This window comes from Artemia franciscana, chromosome 8, assembly GCF_032884065.1.
Source record: "Artemia franciscana chromosome 8, ASM3288406v1, whole genome shotgun sequence".
Classification (NCBI taxonomy): Eukaryota; Metazoa; Arthropoda; class Branchiopoda; order Anostraca; family Artemiidae; genus Artemia; species Artemia franciscana.
This window is the reverse complement of record NC_088870.1, coordinates 17,113,688-17,132,949: the sequence shown is the minus strand read 5'-3', so window position 1 is coordinate 17,132,949 and position 19,262 is coordinate 17,113,688. Positions and strand designations below refer to the sequence as shown.

Below are 19,262 nucleotides of genomic sequence, written 5' to 3'. Positions count from 1 at the left end.
GAAACTTGATATTTAGAAGGAATTCATGTCTCAGAGCTCTAATTTCAAATCCCGACCAGATCTTTTGGCATTGGCGGGAGTTGAGGGGGAAATCTTGGAAAGCACTTGGAGCGGAGGAATCGGGATGAAGCTTGGTGGATAGAATTAGCAAATGTCCTTGATACGTGATTGACGTAACCGTACTGGATTTGCTCTCTCTGGGGAAGTTGGGGGAGGGATTCAGTGATTTGGCGAGTTTGGTGCTTCTGGACGTGCTAGGACGATGAAAATTGGTAGGTGTGTCAGGGAGCTGCACAAATTGACTTGATAAAGTCGTTTTCCCAGATTCGACCATTTGGGGGCTAAAGGGAGAGGAAAAATTAGAAAAAAATGAGGTATCTATAACTTACGAGTCGGTGATCGGATCTTAATGAATTTTGATATTTAGAAGGACATCGTGACTCAGAGTTCTTATTTTAAATCCCGACCGGCATTAAGCCTCTGATTTTCCTTTTAAATCAATCTATTGATTCTTAGAATTTTGTTAGAGTTCATATCATATGAGCTCTTGGCTCTTAGCTCTTCTTGCCTCGTCACAAGTGCCATGAGCTCTTAGCTCTTGTTTCATTGAGTGATTTTCAGTTGTTGTTTGTTGTATTTTCTTTATTTCTTTTTCTTTCATATTCCACTATCTTAAACTAGTACAGTGGGTTACAAATAAATTATTATTATTATTCTTTATCAATACTTCAAGCGTAGGCTAGGTCGATTTTTGCGGATGAAGGATGACAGATGGCCAAATTTTCCACTTTATGGTTATTTTTCTGGCGCTAAGTGAAAAGCAGGTTTTCGCTGAACGGGCTGGGAATAGGTCGTGATGAAGGATTTAAAGCAAACTTGAACTTGATGGACGGGGGGGGGGGGAGAAAAAGTGAAGTTTTGAGTAGATATTGGTGGAAACGGAGCGGGTGCAGGTGTTTTGCAGTGATTTGTTTGAGTAGCACCAGTAGTAGTAAAAGCTAGTCATCCTGCTTTGCTGCATTGTCCATGTTTAATATTACAATTAAAGTTCTACAACATAGGTAGATGCCTTTTTTTCTTCTTTTTTTTTGTTAGCTCAAGAAAACACAGATTTAAGCTGAATTTTCTATTAGGACGGAATAAAAATTGTTTAATAATAACTTGAAAAATAAAAGCTTGGTAACTCCTGAAAGCGTTTGCAATAGTATAACTTCTAAAAGGTCACTCTGGAGTTTCTTATTTCCTAATCACTCATATACGAGAATAAGGCTTCGTATCCATCCCTCCCCGAAGCCACAAGTTGCTTACAATTTTCGTAATGATGTCGCCTTTATAGCCCAAACAAACTTTATGTGAATTATTTAAAGGATTGTTCAAATGATAATTTTATAAAATTCAAAAAATTTCAGAATATTTTAAATTTAGTAAAACAGAAAGTTTTTGAGCTTTCTGTTTTACTGAATTATATAGATAGATGAATATAGATAGATGAATAGATGATTATATGAACTATGAATATAGATAGATTATTCTTAGAATTTTGTTAGAGCTCATACCATATGAGCTCTTGGCTCTTAGCTCTTATTGCCTCGTTACAAGTGCCATATGAGCTCTTAGCTTTTGTTTATTAAATGGATCCCAATTTTTGAATCATCGTTCAAGTTCATGAATCTGAGATTCTTTGAAAAAAAAAGACGTACAAGTTATGTCGTAAATAGGGTGTCTTGAACAGATGGAACTGTTGATTTTGAGAAACTATTTGACTTTCAGCTACAGAGTTTAGAGAGGCCGCAGGAATAGGGTACTGGTCATAACCAGGAACCCCAATTTAGAGGCAGAATATGGGTCAATTGCACCTGAAGATTTGCTTTTCTAGAACTTAAAAACGCCATTTTGCTCTTTTAAAATTCTTGTTACTTCAATCTAGACAATAATGATTGTTTAGTTGAACCCCTATTATGATATCCGCAATAACTGTCAGATCCAGTTTATTTTATGCAATACTTTGCACAAAATTGCATCTATGGGTACCTACAGTTAGAGAAAAATAGTTCTTGAGTAAAATTTCAAAAATTTGAATTGGTCAATTTTGTTTAACGCCGCTAATTTACCGTTAATCTTCCAGGAAGCATTGAGCCATTCAGACACGGAGTATATTTATTGATTCCATCTTGAGTCCCCCCTAATTTTAAAACCTAATGATGCCCCTTCTTTCCCCAAATTGTCGGCTATGCGCACCAGTGGCAATTTAAACCTGTTGTGTCTGCTCATTTTAGGAGTAAGAAAATTACTATTTTTCATTGTCTAAGGAGATAAATTTTCAATTTATATTGATTCAAAGAATTTGTTTTTCAATTTGAAATATAATTCCAGGAAACAATGGTGGAAGCCAGTGACGAGCACGGAGAAATTTTTATCACTTTTTGCCACGGCTGCTGTCTGTGTTGTAATTGCACTTGCGATTAGTCTAGCAGCTGTACTCGCCAACTCGACAAACTCACCACAATTTATTGATGGTAAGGCTCCACAATTTTCTTTCCCTTTATTTGTTTGTTCGTAAATTCGCCAAGACCTGTATTACTTCTCCTTTTGTCCTGGTCGCTTTCTCTTTGAGTGTCGTCATTTATTTTTTTTCTTTTTTAGTTCTTTTAATTTTTGCCTTTTTTAGTTTTTTTTAGTTTTTTAGATGAAAATTTTTTTTAGTTTTTTCCTTTTTTTCTTTTTAGTTTTTTATTGGTTTTTACCTTTATTTTAGCTTATTTTTCAGTTTTTTCCTTTTTTTTAGTTTTTTTTTTATTTTTTATTTTTTTTAGTTTTTTACCTTTTTTTAGTTTTTTCATTTTTTTTAGTTTTTTAGCTTTTTTACTTTTTTTATTAGTTTTTAGTTTTTTTGTAGTTTTTGCCTTTTTTTAGTTTTTTCAGTTTTTTTTTTAGTTTTTTATTGGTTTTTACCTTTATTTTAGCTTATTTTTCAGTTTTTTCCTTTTTTTAGTTTTTTTTACTTTTTAGTTTTTTTAGTTTTTTACCTTTTTTTAGTTTTTTTAGTTTTTTTTAGTTTTTTAGCTTTTTTATTTTTTTTATTAGTTTTTAGTTTTTTTTTGTAGTTTTTGCCTTTTTTTAGTTTTTTTAGTTTTTTAGCTTTTTTATTAGTTTTTAGTTTTTTTTTTGTAGTTTTTGCCTTTTTTTAGTTTTTTTCTTTTTAGTTTTATTGTAGTTTTTACCTTCTTTTTAGTTTTGTTAGTTTTTTTTTTACTTATGTCCTGGTCGTCATTTATACTCCCTGTGTCCCGGTGCTTTGTTGATTGCTAATCGAACATTCCTTTTGTCCTGGTCGCTTTCTCTTTGAGTGTCGTCATTTATTTTTTTCTTTTTTAGTTCTTTTAGTTTTTACCTTTTTTATTTTTTTTTTAGTTTTTTAGATGAAATTTTTTTTTAGTTTTTTCCTTTTTTTCTTTTTAGTTTTTATTGGTTTTTACCTTTATTTTAGCTTATTTTTCAGTTTTTTCCTTTTTTTATTTTTTTTTTATTTTTTATTTTTTTTTAGTTTTTTATCTTTTTTTAGTTTTTTTAGTTTTTTAGTTTTTTAGCTTTTTTACTTTTTTTATTAGTTTTTAGTTTTTTTTGTAGTTTTTGCCTTTTTTTAGTTTTATCAGTTTTTTTTTTAGTTTTTTATTGGTTTTTACCTTTATTTTAGCTTATTTTTCAGTTTTTTCCTTTTTTTTAGTTTTTTTTAGTTTTTAGTTTTTTTTAGTTTTTTACCTTTTTTTAGTTTTTTTAGTTTTTTAGCTTTTTTATTTTTTTTATTAGTTTTTAGTTTTTTTTGTAGTTTTTGCCTTTTTTAGTTTTTTAGTTTTTTAGCTTTTTTATTAGTTTTTAGTTTTTTTGTAGTTTTTGCCTTTTTTTAGTTTTTTTAGTTTTTTAGCTTTTTTATTTTTTTTATTAGTTTTTAGTTTTTTTTGTAGTTTTTGCCTTTTTTTAGTTTTTTCAGTTTTGACGTCACCTGATCCAGTTTTTTTCAGGTGACGTCACCTGATCCACAGATCCACACACAGACAACTTATTTTCATATATATAGATATATATATATATATATATATATATATATATATATATATATATATATATATATATATATATATATATATATATATATATATATATATATATATATATATATATATATATATATATATATATATATATATATATATATATATATATATATATATATATATATATATATATATATATATATATACTAGCTGTTGGGGTGGCGCTTCGCGCCACCCCAAGCCCCCCCGCGCGCGTAAGTCGTTACGCGCCATATTAGTTATGCGCCATTGTAGTTGTGTCCCTGTGTCCCACCTGTGAATATAGATAGATTTATATATGTGTTTCAAACTACGCAAAAATTGCGAATAAACAACATTCTTGGCTTTCCCATTGTCTGTGCATATGCAAAGCCGTATGTACTAATAATGACGTCATATACAAACGCTCTTTTTACAAACAAACAAACATGCATCCACATAACTCGTTTTTGTATAGATAGATACAATACAAATTAACTGCGTAAAACTTGCGAATAAACAACATTCTTCGCTGTCCAATTGTCGCTGCATATAAATACATTGTCAGGTTTACCGACCCGCGAACATGCAACGTACAATTGTCCATGGGAAAAACAATCAGGATTAAGATCTATACCACATTTTTCTAATGATTGACCTTGAGCTTTGTTAATGGTGATTGCAAATACTAATCGAATTGGGAATTGCAATCTTTTAAATTGAAAAAGCAGATCCGTTGGAATCATGGGAATGCGAGGAATAAGAACAGCCTCACCCTCATAAGGCCCTGTCAAGATTGTGGCCTCAATTAGGTTTTCCATTGTTTTTTTTTACGGCAAGTCGCGTGCCATTGCAAAGCTTTGGTGGGTTGATATTTCTTAAAAGTATTATTGGTACGCCTATTTTTAGTTGTAGCACGTGTGGTGGAAACCCTGAAGGATCTATGGAATTTAAAAATTCAGATGGATAATTAACCGCTTCACTTGGTTCCAAAACTGTGTCGACTGACTTGTAAAGGACTGCCTGGTCTCGAATCTTGTTCAAAACAATATTGTTGATTTCGTGGACGTCTATATTTTTGGGTGCGAGAATCGCTCTTTCACTTAGCCATTTATTATTTTTATAATTTTTTAGAATATTCGGAAATACTTTTTCAATCAATTCATTTTTGGACGTCACTAAATTACAGAAATCAGCAGGTAGTTGTATACGTCCTGAAATTGAGTCTACTGTTTGACCAGAGTCATCGTTTTGCAATCGGACACGCATATTTGTAGTTAATTTTAATATTTTTACGTTTGCCTATAAATTAGAATTTTTTAGGCAAGCATTCATTTCGTCTGCAGGAGTTAAACTACGTAAAAATTGCGAATATACAACATTCTTGGCTTTCCCATTGTCTCTGCATATACAAAGCCGTATGTACTAATAATGACATCATATGCAAACGCTCTTTTTACAAACAAACAAACATGCATACATACAACTCGTTTTTATATAGATAGATAGATAGATAAAATACAAATTAACTGCGTAAAACTTGCGAATATACAACATTCTTCGCTGTCCAATTGTCGCTGCATATAAATAGATTGTCAGGTTTACCGACCCTCGAACATGCAACGTACAATTGTCAATGGTAAAAACAATCAGTATTAAGATCTATACCACATTTTTCTAATGATTGACCTTGAGCTTTGTTAATGGTGATTGCAAATGCTAATCGAATTGGGAATTGCAATCTTTTAAATTGAAAAGTCAGATCCGTTGGAATCTTGGGAATGCGAGGAATAAGAACAGCCTCACCCTCAAAAGGCCCTGTCAAGATTGTGGCCTCTATTAGGTTTTCCATTGTTTTTTTTACGGCAGGTCGAGTGCCATAGCAAAGCTTTGGTGGGTTTATATTTCTTAAAAGTATTATTGGTAGGCCTATTTTTAGTTGTAGCACGTGTGGTGGAAACCCTGAGAATAATATCTCGAGGTAAAAACTGATCACCGACCATAACGATGGCCACTTCGTCGATAGTTGGAGCGTTGTATCTACGCATATGTTGGCCAGGAGGCGTTTTGTCAGCGGAAATAACAATTTTATGCGTATAAGTAGGCATCAAATCGATGGCTGTTTTGAACAGACGCACTAAATTATTATTTTCGTGGAAAAGATGTTGTAATTGGGAAACGATTGTCCTTTCAATGTTGGGAGAAATTTCGCAACGTGCATTCAATTCAGAATTTCTATCACTGATGAAGTACAATTGTAAAAATTTATGATTCTCGCCTGAGAATGGTAGAAGAGACCCTGCTCTATGATAAATTTGCCCTTTTACTTTGAAAGTAGACATAAATTGATCTGGATTTTCAATTTGGGCTCCAAACGACGTCATTTGGAAACATGAGTTGTATTTTCTGATTCATTTATATTCCTTATGTCCCGGTCGTCATTTATATCCCCCTGTTTTATATCCCGCTTATTTTTCAGTTTTTTCCTTTTTTTAGTTTTTTTTTACTTTTTTAGTTCTTTTAGTTTTTACGTTTTTTAGTTTTTTTTAGTTTTTTAGATGAATTTTTTTTTTAGTTTTTTACCTTTTTTTCTTTTTAGTTTTTATTGGTTTTTACCTTTTTTTAGCTTTTTATCTTTTTTATTTTTTTTTATTTTTATTTTTAATTTTATTAGTATTCTTTTTCTCTTCTATTTTTCATTTTTCCTTTTTTTTAGTTTTTTTTTAGTTTTTAGTTTTTTAAGTTTTTTCCTTTTTTTAGTTTCTTTAGTTTTTTTAGTTTTTCGGCTTTTTTATTTTTTTATTAGATTTTAGTTTTTTTTTGTAGTTTTTGCCTTTTTTTAGTTTTTTCAGTTTTTTTTTTTTAGTTTTTAGTTTTTTACCTTTTTTAGCCTAACCAGGATTTGAACCTGGGACCTTCATTCTCCGTTCTGACACCCTCTCTCACCGAGTGACTACTCCAGCATGTTCATTTTGGTGTTTTAAATGGTACATTATTAACCAAATTAATGTGTTTTACAATATACTAAGCATCGTCATAACAAAAATGATGGCAACTAATTTCATGACGTCAGCCGAAACATGACGTCACCTGATCCACAGATCCACAGATCCACAGACAACTTATTTTTATATATATAGATATATATATATATATATATATATATATATATATATATATATATATATATATATATATATATATATAACTTATATTATTTATGTAACTTATTATATAGGTTCAAGAAAGAGGAAAATCAACAAAATTGGTAAACTTTCGTATAGAGCCTAAGGCTGTATCCCTGAATAAGAGGGTTGTTGGGGTGTATTTAAACTAGAACTAACTCTGAAAGAGAGTATAACATAAAGTTGTGCCTTATTTTATCTCTACGGCAGTACCCCTTTGCATAATCATGGTTAAAGGAATGTCGAATATGACCCTTTTGAGTTTTTCAATGGCACAAAAAAACAGTTTTTGGCCAAAAAAGTGATACTCGGCCGAAAACATTTGGCATCATTGCCTATGCCACACTTTTGTCCCAACTGTAACAGGATTTGTCGCCACGGGGTGCCCTTGGTGCCTGAAATATGCTCCCTAGACACAGAAGATAATTATAGTTCCAGAGCGGGCTTAAAAACTCTAGTTGTCTGCTTAAACCAGATTAGCTGCAAAAGGAAAGTATTTTTGTGAAATTGCTGATTCCAATAAAAGTTATCAATCACTAATTCCACTAAATGTCATGTGCGGTTAGACAATCGCCGAATTCATCCTCTAATTGGGCTTTATAGTAGCGACTTCACGACTGACGGTGAATTTAAATTAGTATGACTAATTGATAATGCAATGGGTATTGAAGCATAATTATCAAAACCAGAAACATGAAGTTGGACGGGCGTAACCCTGTAGGGGCTAATAATTGCCAAGGAATAGGCGCGTATTTTGGGCAATGAGCCCACTTTCTTGAAATATCTTCCGTTTTTAAGATTTAATTAGATATAAATAGACTCTAACTTAAGTTTTCTTAAATTTCTTTATTGCTCCATCAGCGTTGGATTTTTAAATTAATGATGGGTAATAAGTTTATACAGATATACATACGCAATAGCCTATGACTTAGCTGTGCCATAAGCTTTACTTTAACTTAAATACTAGTCACCTTGTTTTTGCTGTCTTTATGGAATTACGGAATTTCTCCCAAGGTGAATTGCTAAGTAACAACAGTTGTGGACCTACGGAGGAGGTAAATGCCAAAGTAGCCTCTGCCCCCCCCCCATAAAAAAATTGATAGAGAACCACTTTTCTCTGTTTATATATATCAAAATAATTTGTTCTCGGAACAGTCATCTACGCAGAGAAGGGGACTTTTATTCCCCGATCTCCCGATCTTATTTTTTATGGATAGTTATATAATTCCTTGTATCCCCCTGATAATTTGAATATCTTGGCAGTTCTTTCTATGTTTTGCATCCCCCACCGATACAGAATCTTGCGTATCTGCTCCAAAATATGTTAGTTCCGAAATCTGCAACTCGTTAAAAAACTAATACGTTGTTTTGGTAGCCTTCCACTTACATTGTAAGACTGTAAAAATCTATTTATTTTACAGCCGATGTTGCAAAGGAAGAAGCCCTTATTTCAGAGTTGCCATCGCCCCGCTCTGCTCGCTTCCATCAGATGAAAGGGCGAGAAATTCAGATTGATAATGCTGATAATGAAGTCTGCAAGACACCTGGATGCACACTAGCCGGTAAACATATGTTTTTTTTTTATTGTAACCAAGGGTGTATCCAGGATTCTTTTCGAGGGGGGTTCGTGGGGGGGGGTGTTTTGTAAAAAAAAGCTATAAAACATGCATAAAAATTGTTTATATACACTATTTGATGGTTGCTTCCAATCTCAACCTCTAAAGCGGTTGACCTCCAATCGAAGCGGTTGCTTCCAACCTCCAATCTCAATCTCAACCTCGCTCTAAAGCGCTTTCAGACTAACGAAAAATGTTGTTGCAGCAACGCAGCAAAGTTTGTTTACAACCAAAGAAACAAGTATCAGATATTAAATATCACACCGATACATTGATATAATTCATATATTGTGTAAGGGGACCTCAAATTTTATGCTGGTAGAAGGGATCGAAAATTTTTCCACTGATCCTGAAAAAATAGTGTACGCAACGATTCTTTTTTATACATGTCATCCAACAGGCTATGCAGCTAATTGCAATGATGTTTTTGAACAATTTCTATGTCTGATCTGATATTATGTCAAAGTTCTAATCCAAAATTAGTAGATCATACTTAATAGACGAATGAGGGTAGGGGTATATATCTCCCCAAATTCGTTGGTTATCATAGTGAAAACAATAACGCAAAGTGATATTTTGGGAGCTAAAAAAAGGGTCTTTTTTTAAAATTAATCGACTCGATTAAACGAATGTCAATAAAACAAATTTTTCAAAAATTGCAAGTCATCGTTCGACCACCAAGTAGTAAGCCTCGTGACAGTAATAAATCTTCATTTCGATGAAAATTTAGTAGAATCTTACAAAGAAATATTTAAATAGATGTCTAATAAATAGACCCACTCTCACTATTTTGATCGCATTGACGTCAGTGGAAGGATATCAATAAGCCGGGCAGTGTCATCGAATTGCATTGAAGCGTTGAAGATCACTTCCGATGCATCAATCAAATCAAATCGCCAAAGCGTGTGCTTTGTTACTGCTCTGATTTATGACTTTTACTTATGTTTTATTTTGTTTTATTACTTTTATATTTATTAAATCACGAAATAGCATATCTGGTGTTTTGTTGGAGTGGTATAAGGGAATTTTACAGATTGTACCTAAAATTTCTTTATATGCATTTTTGTTACTATTTTACGAGTTGGGCGAAAATTTCACGGGGGAGGAGTGCAAAGCCGGTACCAAACCTCCCGCCCTACTGGGTACAGCCTGGAAGACGAATACAGCATCCTCTAGACGAATGAAAAAATAAGTTTTATGAAGCGGAAGAAAAGTGACGTTAAAACTTAAAACCAACCGAAACTATTGTATATATGAGGGTACTAGCACCCCCCAAAAAATGTTTGTCTATTTTTCTTTCATGGCAGAATTTTTGTCGCTAATTGAAGTGTTCGAAACTTCATGATTATTGCTTAAATCTTCGTCATCCAATATTTTAAAGCTAATTGTAAAAACTCATTAGCTAATTATATGACTCTGTTGATATATTGGGTCGTTCACTTGGTTTAAATCTCTGAAAACCTAACTATCTGTATAACTGAGTATCGTATCTACTGGACAGCCCCACCAGTATAAACTTATTATAAGGACGTCTTACTATGTTTGTCTTATTTAAGTATTTCGTACTTTAAAATTTTTGCAGATATTGCACGTTTTCTGTAAGTGACACGTTTTTATCCATTTAGAACTGAATATTCCTCACAGAAACTAAAATTGTTGAATCATTAAGACCGTGGTAACGTCTATGCCTGTTCGTTAAAAGATAGTCATTTGTTAGTTATTACCAATAGTCCAAAAATCATATAACAATGTTTTTAGGGTGGACACAATCCTCTAGAGCCCGTGGGAAAGGGTTGCAAGTTATGCTGGGGGGGCATTCAAAATTTCTATGTGTGGTCGTATAAACTTTGAATCGGATGTAATTCATTTGATTGGAATTCGGAAATTTCAATGCCCTTTTTAAGAGTCAAAAGTGAATGGAGGGCAATCAGTTTTTGTCTAGTGACTAAATAATCATCCTTGGATTACAAAAAATGTCACAGATATCATGGAAACTGGTAATAGTGAAGGGACCTTTTTTTTTAGTAAGGATTTCATAGCAAGAACAAACTGCTTGCATCACTGACGGTACATTGTCCCAATAGAACTATAAAATTAAATACATTTTCTGCTCATCCTCAGAAATAATTATGACCTCCATCAGGGGACTAGGACCTGTGCTATTTTGTTATGTAGATGGACTCTTTTTATTCCATGAAAAAAACAGAACCCTGTAAGTTGCTGTTACTTTTGTTAACGTATGTTAATTAACGGCTGTTAATTAAGCGTTTGTTCTATGAAAGATAAGCCTACAAACCAAGATTAGAATATTGGAAGCTACAGTGATGACAGTGGTCAAATATGGCTCTGAAGCATGGACACTCCGAAAAGCAGATGAAAATTTACTAGATGTTTTCCAGAGAAATTGCCTACGGATTGTTCTGGGTACCCGGCTGACTGACCGTATTTCAAACAGTAGGTTGTACGAAAAGTGTGGTTCAATCCCGCTTTCTGGGGCTATAATGAAAGAAAGGTTGAGATGGCTAGGCCACGTTCTACGGATGAAGGATGACAGATTACCGAAGATTGTCCTTTTTGGCCAACCGTCTGGGGCTACACGGAAAGCAGGTCGTCCTTGTCTGGGTTGGGAGGATGTCATAAATAAGGATTTAAAGGAAATGGGAACTTCCTGGGAGGGTGTAAAGAGGGAGGCTTTAAATAGATTAGGTTGGAGGAGGAGCGTGCGTAGCTGTGTTGGCCTCAGGCGGCTTGGTGCTGCAGTGAGTTATTAGTAGTAGTAGTAGTAGTAGTTGTTCTATGAAACTATTGGCTGAAACGGTTCAATACACAGTAAAGAGAATATACAGTAGTGACAAAGGCTATACTTTCCATTAAAAATATGTGACACAGATCTAAAACCACACAAGATTCATACCTCTCCTTCGTGCACGCGCGATTCCGATGTACACATCACGACGAGCTTATGGAAAACCTGTTTTATTGGTGTTTTCTGTATGATTATTATGTGGTAGCAACTGAACTAAGGTTCTGACGTGTATGCTGAGGGTCTATACGTGCGGTAATAAATATGTGTCATGTTTGGAAAAAGAAGTCGCTTCTGGTATATCCTTATAACATCTATGTGATCCAATCTAAGTAACTACGGTTTCTGAAGATGCTTTTGGCATCAAGCCTTACGTTTTTTTGGCTGCCATACGATACTAACCTACCTTTCTTTGACTCCGCCCCTTTTGCCTATGTTAACATTGTTACACATAGAAACTAATTACGTGCACTAAATGCCGCACCTAAAGTTCAATTAAATTCTATTAGACCACTTCTTGCATTCACTAATTTATGACTGTAATTTAAACTGGGTGATTAGATATTTGGCCAATAAAACCATGACTGGGGTTTTCGCGAAACAAGACCTTGATTGGAATTGGATTCAAAATTCTCTGAGATTAGTCTATCGGGTTCGCATTCCACTGACAATAGGCGACTTTCAGCGAGCTAATTAAGTCCGTATAATCAGAAGTAATTAGATGATAATTAGTTCAATTTAATACCAAATATGACAAGTTGGGATATTTATCAGTTACGAAAGAGTTTGATTTACTGAAATATTACAATTCATGGCCAAAAGAAAGCCAACTCTGCGTCGGTAATGTTACGTTTGCGATACTGAGAAGAAGAGATGAGCTGAGGTATTTATTAGGGTTATCTGGATGATATTTCTTAAGTCATTTAAGGTTGTTTTTTTTTTAATCAATGAACGACAAAATCTGTGGAAAGAGGGCATTACCGTGTAATCCCTGCCGTCACCCAACCATTCCCAAATCTCTACTTCTTTCAGTCCTTAGTAATGAAGAACGTTATGAGATCGTTATGAGACAGTGGGAAGTACACGTTTGTAGGAGCAGTAGGATATATGACATTTTTGGTATTAGAGATAAATTGTGACCTATTCGACAGATACATAAAGTAAAAATCTAGTGTGATTTTATCTCACAAAAGGGCTTTCCCAGCGATTTATACTACTACTAGTAGCAACTGGTTGCAGCTCCAAGCCGCCTAAGGTCAACACAGATGGACACCCTCCTCCTGTGCCCTAATATACTCAAAGCTTCACTCTTCACCTCTTCCCATGAAGTCCCAACTTCCTTGGAATCATTTCTAATGTTTTCTTCCCAGTCTATTTGGGAACAACCCGCTCTTCGTTTGGCCCCAGATGAATGGCCAAAAAACCTAGTCCTTGGCAAGCTATCATCCTTACAGCTTCATGTTTGATACACGATTATAAGTCAAACGATTAGATAAATATTTTTTTAAATTCCTCTGACATCTAAAATATCTTACTCAACCTATTGAAGCGCCTAATATATTTCAAAACCACACTTGACAATATCATTCCCATTTATTCTAATATTCTTATCTTATAGTAGTGAAGAGACTTCTTGGTCCAAGCTTTCTTCCCACTGTGTAAAAACACCCTTCACCCTGCGTATTTTTTTGGCGTCGGGGTGAACCTTTTACAAGTTTGCCTAATCAGAGCTGTCATCTCGGACGATGCTGCTGGATTACCTTGAGGAGTGGCACTTCTCGTGGAAATTATGGTCTGATGAATGACACATCGTTGCACTCAATTTCGGATTCTATATGGGCTTGAATTGTTCAGCTTAATTAAGGCTTATTGGCGCAAAAAGCACATCAACGTTAAATGCCACAAATAGAATTGAAAGCTGATTAAAGATATAAATTCTATATTTTGATTGTGCATGTTTATTTGATCACAATATGGTCCTTCGATCACTTGTATAGATAAGAAGAAAGCTTCCATGTGTCGTTCTAGATTCATGACTTATAAGATTCTAGGCGCTGAAGCTATTGAAAGTTAGACCACGTCTCATTGCCACCGCGGTAAAGGGCTGCTGACGTAAGAAAAAAATTCTGCATTCGATCGGCGCACTGTTTGTTTTCCTTTGTTGTTTCCTTTGAAATATTCCTAGCAATTCTCAAACTCAATTGGCTTAACTGAATTTTAATTTGAGTAATTTAATAAATATTAGTTTTTTGGTTGTATCTAAGTAATATCATGATTCAATCCTAGCAATCAATTGTTTACTTATAAATATTAGACGTTACTGAGCGCGTTCATGCTTAAACGAAATGTTGGGTAATAAGCATTTCAATTTGCCAGGTTAGATGGAAAATGTTTACACGTGTCACGTTTTCATTTAGGATACATTGGAAAACAAAATTTAGCAATTTATTAGAAGCCACCATGAGACGTTTTTAAGATTGCATATTTTATTATTGTGGTACTCATAATTTAAATTTCTGAGGGGGGGATAACGGATAAGTGTTCCCTATAATATTAGATCAAATAAAATTAAGTGTGACAGAAAGTAGGATTTAATTTTTCATATTATGGGGGGTATTCTGATACTGCCCGCAATTTTTAGACGATCCTTGTTTCATTGACGAAACTTTAAAAATTCTAGTTTTATTTAATCTTTTGAGAAGCCAGTCTTAGGACGTCCTTTTTTGAGTTTTCAAGTGGAAGTGCCTGATGGAAAAAGATTATAGTCATAAGGATGTTCCCTAAAAAGAGGATGATACTTGTGTATTATTCAGGACACACTCCATAAGTAAGGTTAGATTACGTAACGTTCCTTCTCGTAAGAGTATAAAGTCATGTTGTGTCCATTGACGCACTGTTTTGTTGTGGGCAACAACCCCTTATCCTGGAAAACTATAATTGCCTCTTTTTCAGTCTTTGGCAAACCCCAAACCTTCATTTGAAAATCCATATTCAGGCACTATCCTCTATCACTATGCGTAGCAAACTAAATTAAGTTTTGTAATTGTGGCTATGAAACCGGTTTTTCTAATAAAATGTACCAGCATCGTAGTTCTCTTCACGAAAGAACCTAACTTCACTTATTGAGTATGTTCTGAATAATACACAAGTACCAAACAGATTAGGCTTAACACACACATAAAATGACAAAACTCCTCTTTGCCATTGGGCAATGTTAATTTTTCTTAGAAATCCATTTGACTAAGTTTCTTTTAGAAGCCTTCCATTTCCACTTTGAAGCACTAAAGCAAACTTAACTATACAAAAATAATTGTGTTCGCCAAATGATTGTTGCATCAAAATCAAATTCAACAGTGGATCTCCTTTTACATTTTTTTTTCTATTGTTTGTTTTTTGATCTTAGTCATCAAATTGACCGCTGAAAGTTTCACATAACGGGAGGCTGTTACAGTTTGACCTCCATCCTTGTTCTTTGTGTCCCAAATTGTAATATGATGCAATCTGTTTTTGATTTAGGAATTAAATATGTTTTCAGAGCTGTTTTATTAAAATAGAGTACAGTTTGTATCCGCTTTTTTGCAGCAAACAACGGTATCCAAAATAATACTACCCGAAACCAGTTTGTCTATCTCATACTATTATAATCTAAAATTTAAATCAAACCGGTTTTCTAAGTTTTAAACCTTGGTGAAGCTTCTATTTCAATAATCTGTGTAGCGCTTTTACTGCCCATCAATTAATTTGATGAAATTGCTTACATTAGTGTAGCATTTCCACTATCCAGAAGGAAACAATATAAATTCTGATAACTACTACAAAAGTTCAAAAATACTTATTTATATCATTCTATAAGGCGTACCAATGAACTTAGCAATCACTCCCTTTCAAGGTCAAGTATATACCTCAAACTATGTATACCTAGTGTTTTTTTCCGTATCCGAAATTTTTTCTTCAAACTGATTTAGCGGCAAACAACGAGGACCAGGACAAGGGCGTTGCGTATATATTATTCGGGTAATAAATCTGGAGAAGGCAAACGGGTCTATAGCCAGTATTAATTTAAAAAAAAAAGTTTTTTTTTCTGAGGGAAGTAAAGAGCGAGGTTGAAACTTGAAAGTAATAAAAATTGTTGTTTCACTGTCTATCTAGCATTATTGATAAAACTAGTTCAAGTAAACAATCTGATAATATTTTCCTATGTTTGTATGATTAAAGGAAACAAGCGTTTTACTGAAAACACAAAACAATATAGTAGTTTATGTGCAATAAAAGTAGACCGATTAAGGACATCTTTTGAAAAATAGGCGTTTTAGGATTGTTATTTTTGTTCTTTCGTTATTTTTTATTCCTTCTTCACATTGAGCCCGGTCCAATGATTAAATCCCGGTTTGGTTCTGAAAAGGACATTTCAGGATTAGTTTGTAGACAAGTCTGAAGTGAAGCCATCTTGATAGTATTAGGACAATAGAATGGCTTTAGAATTTGCATCATAACTTGAAATTTCCCTTTTTATAGATAGAAATAACCCGATTTTCAGATTTCATATTTAGGTTAATTTATTGTTCATTTCGACCAACAGCAAAGCTTGTTTTTACAGTTTAAGTTGATATATTACTCACTATTGATTACTCAGTATTGATTCTATAGCTCCAAGATGTTACCTGATAAATCTATCCATTATTTTTGTATGCTGCTGAATAACTTAGCGGTTACTAAAATAATATTTATTTTCATGATTAATTTTCATGGCACTTGGTATTAACCAAGTGACATATAGCGATCGCAAATTCTGTCGGTCTGTCGGTCTGTACCGGTTTTGCTACTTTAGGCACTTCCAGGTAAGCTAGAACGATCAAATTTGGTAGGCGTATCATGAACCAGACCAAATTAAATTAGAAATTGTCGTTCCCCGATTCGACAATCTGGGAGTGGGGGGACGGTTAAATCGGAGAAATTAGAAAAAAGGAGGTACTTTTAACTTACGAACGGGTGATCGGATCTTAATGAAATTTGATGTTGGGAAGGATATTGTGTCTCAGAGCTCTTATTTTAAGTCCTGACCGGATCAGGTGACATTGGGGGGAGTTGGGTGGGGAAACCTAAAATCTTGGAAAATGCTTGGAGCCGAGGGATCGGGATGAAACTTGGTGGGAAAAATAATCACAAGTCCTAGATACGTGATTGACATAACCGGAACGGATCCGCTCTCTTTGGGGGATTTGGGGGGGAGAGTTAATTCTGAAAAAAATGAGTATATTTAACTTACGAAAAAATGATCGGATCTTAATGAAATTTGATGTTCGGAAGGAAATCGTGTCCCAGAGCTCTTATTTTAAATCCCGATCGGATCCAGTGTCATGGAGGGGGGGGTGGAAATCTTAGAAAACGCTTAAAGCGGAGAGATCAGGATGGAACTTGGTGAGAAGAATACGCACAAGTCCAAGATAAGTGAGTGACATAACCGGTCCGTATCCGCTCTCTTTGGTGGAGTTGGGGGGGGGAGTAATTCTGAAAAATTAGAAAAAATGAGATATTTGTAAATTACCGATGGTAGATCAGATCTTAATGAAATTTGATATTTAGAAGGATCTTGTGCTTTAGAACTCTCCTTTTAAATCCCGACCAGATCCAGTGACATTGGGGGGAGCTGGAGGGGGAAACTGGAAATCTTGGAAACCGGAAATCTTTGGAAAACACTTAGAGTGGAGAGACGGGATGAAACTTGATGGGAAGAATAAGCACAAGTTATAGATACTTGATTGACATAATTGGAACGTTCTCTTTGGGGGAGTTGCGGGTTGTTAATTTTGAAAAATTAGAAAAACTGAGGTATTTTTAACTTAAGAACGGGTGACCGGATCTTTATGAAATTTGATATTTAGAAGAAACTCATGTCTCAGAGCTCTTAATTTCAAATCCCGACCAGATCTGTTGACATTGGGGGGAGTTGGAGGGGAAAACCAGAAATCTTGGAAAACGCTTATAAATGTCGTAGATTCGTGATTGACGTAACCAGACTGGATCCGCTCTCTTTGGGGGTTTTAGGGGGTGGGATTCAGTGCTTTGGCAAGTTTGGTGCTTCTGGACGTGCTAGGACGATGAAAATTGGTAGGTGTGTCAGGGAGCTGCGCAAATTGACTTGATAAAGTCGTTTTCCCTGATTCGACCATCTGGGGGGTTGAAGGGAGAGGAAAAATTAGAAAAACTGGGGGTTGAAGGGAGAGGAAAAATTAGAAAAACTGGGGTATTTTAACTTACGAGTGGGTGATCGGATCTTAATGAATTTTGACATTTATTAGGACCTCGTGACTCAGAGCTCTTATTTTTGATCCGAACCGGCATTAAGCGTGCCATGTTTTTTTTTCAAATTAATCTTTGCTCGTTTTTAATTTAAACTTAATGCAGAAATAACAATGCTATAATCTTTTTTCAGGGGAGGGGCATCTCCTGGACTTGCGCACAGGGGATGCAATTAAATTCTTCTGTAATTTTGAACGATTTGGAAATATATCAGTGCAGAAAAGAGAAAGGGAGTCAGTCCCCTGTTTTTCTTCCTGGTCGGTACATTGGCAAAGGTGGTTTTTGATATTTTCGTTATTTTATTGATGGGTAAAACTTAAGGCCTGAACGTTCTATAAGGAAATTTGCGGATTTGACGAAGGAGAAAAAAGTATAAAAAATTAAACTCTGACAACCCATTGCAGCAATAAGCCGCCTGAGGCCAACCCAGCTGCGCAAATATAATGGTCGTCCAGGAAGGAGCGACCCAGCTTAATAGTAACCATAATTCTATGAAACAGAATTTTAATATCAATAGTTATACCAAAAGAATCGGATTTTTATGCTGATTTTAAAAGTTTTTTAAGCCTAGTCTTACCCATCAAAGGTTACGAGCCTGAGAAAATTTGCCTGATTTTCGAAAAATGGGGAAAGCATCCTCTAAAATTCATAGAATCTTAATGAAAATCACAAAAACAGATTCAGCGCATCAGAGAACCCTATTGTAGACGTTTCAAGCTCCTACCTGCAATTTGTTTGCTTCTTTTTTTCCCAGGGGTGATCGTATCGACCCAGTGGACCTGGAACATTGGAAAAGGGCTCATTCTAACGGAAATTAAAAGTTATAGTGCCCTTTTCAAGTGACCGAAAAATTGGAGGGCATTTAGGCTTCCTCCCACTCAACTGTTTTTCAAAATTCAACCGAACAAAATTTTGTTCAGTATAGTTGAAAGGCCTAATAACTATGTCTTTGGAGATAACATGACCACCCAGAGCCTCTGGAAGAGGTCTTTAAGTTATAAAATTTGCCCATTGTTTACATATAGCAATGGTTATTGGGGAGTATGCATACATTTTTCGGGTGGGTAGGGGAGGACAATTTTTTTGCTGAGTGACTTTACACTGGGAAAATTGTCCATGGAGAGGGAATTTTATAGGGGGTAAACTTTTCAGGGAATATTGTATACTGGGGGAATTTGCCAGAATTCCTATGCGGAATTTCTTTATGTGTATTGCTTTCTGTTTACTTTCTCAGTTTCATACGTGAAGGTGTTGAGGGTAATTGTCCAGGGAAAATTTTCACCAGGAT

General features: G+C 34.6%; 1 protein-coding gene across 1 annotated transcript in view; it reads left to right on the top strand.

Moving 5' to 3' along the window:
* LOC136030066 (neprilysin-2-like) overlaps positions 1-19,262 on the top strand; it is an 83,990-nt gene that overhangs the window by 15,664 nt on the left and 49,064 nt on the right. The window contains exons 2-3 of the mRNA XM_065708692.1: positions 2,374-2,516; positions 8,677-8,817. Coding sequence (XP_065564764.1) covers positions 2,374-2,516; positions 8,677-8,817 — 284 coding nt within the window. The remainder of the gene's footprint in view (positions 1-2,373; positions 2,517-8,676; positions 8,818-19,262) is intronic.